The sequence below is a fragment of the Canis lupus genome, chromosome 18 (assembly GCF_048164855.1).
Source record: "Canis lupus baileyi chromosome 18, mCanLup2.hap1, whole genome shotgun sequence".
Classification (NCBI taxonomy): Eukaryota; Metazoa; Chordata; class Mammalia; order Carnivora; family Canidae; genus Canis; species Canis lupus.
The window spans coordinates 58,639,617-58,643,414 of NC_132855.1; the positions used below are offsets into that span (position 1 = coordinate 58,639,617).

Sequence of the window (3,798 nt, forward strand, 5' to 3'; positions counted from 1 at the left end):
GACAGCTTCTAAAAATTTATTTTTTTATGACTTTACTTATTTGAGAGAGAAAGAGAGAGAGAACGAGAGAGAGAGAGCATATAAAGGGGGTAGGCAGAGGCAGACAGAGAAGCAGATTCTCCACTGATTAGGGGCCCTATGTAATGCTGGATCCCAGGACCCTGGGATCATGACTTGAGCTGAAGGCAGATTCTTAACGGACTCAGCCACCCAGGTCCCCAGATTTCTTTTTCTTTTTTTTTAAATTTATTTTATTTTATTTATTTATGATAGGCACACAGTGAGAGAGAGAGAGAGGCAGAGACATAGGCAGAGGGAGAGACAGGCTCCATGCACCGGGAGCCCGATGTGGGATTCGATCCCGGGTCTCCAGGATCAGGCCCTGGGCTGAAGGCGGCGCTAAACCGCTGCGCCACCCAGGGATCCCGCCCCCAGATTTCTTAAGTGAAATACAGTATCAGAGGATTTCATGGTGTGTAAGTTTTTCTTTTTTATTAGTAAACAGATATCTTAGTGGTTTTTTTTTTTTTTTTTTTTTTTTTTGGTTTACAGAAAGTTTAGCAGATGGTACAGAGAATTGCCCTCTATTACTTTTCTTTCCCCTGTTATTAACATCTCTTATTAGTGTAGTATTTTTGTTACAATTGATGGATTAATTTCATACATTACTATTAACTACAGTCTATAGTTTACATTAAAATTCACTCTTCAGTTCTATGAATTTTGACAAATGAATAATGTCATGTAAACTCCAACTACAGCATCATACAGAATATTTTCAGTGCTTCTCCCTCTGCCTGTGTCTCTGCCTCTCTCTCTCTCTCTCTCTGTATCTCTCATGAATAAATAAATAAAATGTTTAAAAAAAAGAAGTATCCACACCATAACTGACATCTAGGGAGAGATTCCAGAAATCTGATAATCTTAATGAATTGAAGAAGCTTAAAAGGGATTACTGAATTTATGAATTAATGGATCACCTTTTTCTCTCCCATCTCTCAGTGTCTTCTTTTTTTTTATGAGTTGTAGCACACAGAGTTTATTCCTCACACGAAGCCTTGCCTTGTTTGTAAAGCACTTAAGCCCTAGCTTTTTATTTTTTTAAACTTTTTTAATAATAAATTTATTTTTTATTGGTGTTCAGTTTGCCAACATACAGAATAACACCCAGTGCTCATCCCGTTCTAGCGCCCCCTCAGTGCCCACCACCCTCAGTGTCTTCTGATGTAATATTTATTTACCACTTCACAAGTATAACATCATAGAATTGACTTAAAGAGGATTAGTCTGCATTTCTGCAAAAGTACATGCTTCATTTCCTCCAACTCCAAATTTACTTAAAAGAAGAATGTTTTCAGTTCCTACTCAAAGAAAAGATATCTGGATTTTCTAAATATTTATTTGAGTCTATTTAAGTATTCCCTTTGAAGGGGTTTTGAAACTTTAGTTTCTTTCAAATGTCTTTCATATGTACATACACCTAACCCTTCTATAAATCCCCATCAATGAAACATTTAAACAATGTAATACAAATCACTAATTCTTATGAAAACACTGAAAGTGAGCAGAGTATGCAATATTAACTGGACATTTTGGAGCATTTATATACATTAATTACAATCAGAGAAGTGGTATGAGATAAGAACTGGACTTGGAACCAGCATAGACAGCCACCATGAGTGACATGTAAATTTGTTTCTATAAGATGTTTTTCAGAAGTCCAAATCAGAAGGACCTTTAGAAGAGGCCATGGCATGTGCAGATATGAAATCTAGCACAGAACCAGTTTGAAACAGATCAGAGCTGAAGCTTGTGCAGAAACCCCCTGAGACTGCTCCACAGTTAACTTTAGTACATTATAATACTAAAATCTCTTCTCAGGGGCAGAATTTAGGCTATTTTCTTGAGCTTGTGAGATATACACTAGCATGTGAACATGCTAAGTATGTGCAGTAACCTAGAATGCTAAGGAATAAGGTATGTATAAGTTGCCTAGAGTATATGCAAGTTTCCAGACTCTGACCCCTCTGCATACTGAATAAAAGCTAACTGCACTATCTCCAGGCAAGACACTGCTTTAGGAAATTTCCTCAGTGTTCTCCTTATCTATTGCAAGAAAATAAAAGCTTCCACATGGGACTGATTGTAAGCCTTGGATGTACTACCAGCTTGAACTCACCGAAGAAAGGTACCTAGAGTCCAGTAACAGAATGGGTGGACACAAAGAAGGAATAAACACCAGTGGTATTTAGGCACTCTGGAATTATTCACTTGTGAATGTTACAATCAGTTTCACATTTTTCACAGAAGTGCTGATGCATCTTTCAACATAACTGGCATTGGCAGTTGCTGAATGCATTATTCTTATTACCTATGGCATAACCCCAAGTAACAGTACCCCTGAGCAGATATGGATGACTTAGACTGTCAGAATTCTCTCCTTGTCACACCAGGAGCTCCTTGACATCTTGCCAAAATTCTTTTAAAAGCTTCAGTTACATCTGTGTTCCTCAAGCTGTAGATGAGAGGATTTAACAAAGGAGTGAGAATGGTGTAAAAAGCAGAGAAGACTTTGTCTTTGATTGGTGTGTGGTAGGATTGGGGAAGCATATATGTGTATAGGGCAGCCCCATAAAACAATGTCACCACCATTATGTGTGATGAACAGGTAGCAAAAGCCTTCTTCTTTCCTTCATCTGACTTTATCTGGTGCACCGTGATGAGAATCTGAGCATAGGAAGCAATCACCACAGAGAAGGGGATCAGCAACATCATGACACAGCAAATGTACATGACCATTTCATAGGCAGCTTTGTCACCGCATGCCAGCCTTAGCATGGTGGGTCCTTCACAGAAGAAGTGATTGATCTTGTGGGAACTGCAGAATGGGAGACTCATGGTGATAGGGGTGAGGAGAAAGCTGTCCAAAGCACCACCTAACCAAGAGCTGGCCAAGATCATCCAACAGACCTGGTGGCTCATAAGGACAGGATAGCGAAGGGGGTTGCAGATGGCCACATAGCGGTCATAAGCCATGAGTCCCAACAGGAAAAACTCAGCCCCCACAAAGCCCATGTAGAGAAAGTACTGGGCTGTGCAGGCAATGAAGGAGATAGTCCCCTTGCCCACGAGATAATCGATCAGCATCTTGGGCACAATGGTAGAGATGTACATCATGTCAATAAAAGAGAGATGACTGAGCAGGAAATACATGGGGGTGTGGAGGTGAGAGTCTATATGGATCAGGAAGATCATGACACCATTAGCAATCATGGCCATGAAGAAGATGGCACAGATGATGCTGAAAAGGAAGACTGAGATTGCACTGTGAGTGAAGAGCCCTGTGAGGATGAAGTCACTGGAAGAGGTTTGATTGTCTCCATCCATGGTGCTGAGTTGAACCTGGGGACATAAGGAAATAAGTGGGGGGTTAGTGAAAGTTCCAGTAGATAATATGAACCCTTCAAAATGCCTGTAGAAGTATTTATTACATTAAAATTATTTATATAACTAATACTAAGTATTTTGTATGTGTGTGTATGTTGTGGGGCTGGTGTGCAATTTCATTCTTGGATATTTCTTCTTGTTGAAGAACAATTTGAAAGTTGAGTCTCAGATTCCATCAAAATCCTAGAGGAGAACACAGGCAAAACTTGAACTTTTGAACTTGGCCACAGTAACTTCTTGCAAGATTCATCCATGAAGGCAAAAGAAACAAAAGCAAAAATGAACTATTGGGACTTCGTCAAGATAAGAAGCTTTTGCTGTGCAAAAGATACCATCAATAAAACTCAAAGA

At 39.5% G+C, this 3,798-nt stretch overlaps 1 protein-coding gene across 1 annotated transcript; it reads right to left on the reverse strand.

The window, feature by feature from the left end:
- Positions 1-2,427: 2,427 nt before the first annotated feature.
- LOC140609385 (olfactory receptor 2T6-like) lies at positions 2,428-3,387 on the reverse strand. Its single transcript, XM_072784732.1, has one exon. The coding sequence runs from the start codon at positions 3,385-3,387 to the stop codon at positions 2,428-2,430; it is 960 nt and encodes a 319-aa protein (XP_072640833.1).
- Positions 3,388-3,798: the final 411 nt, after the last annotated feature.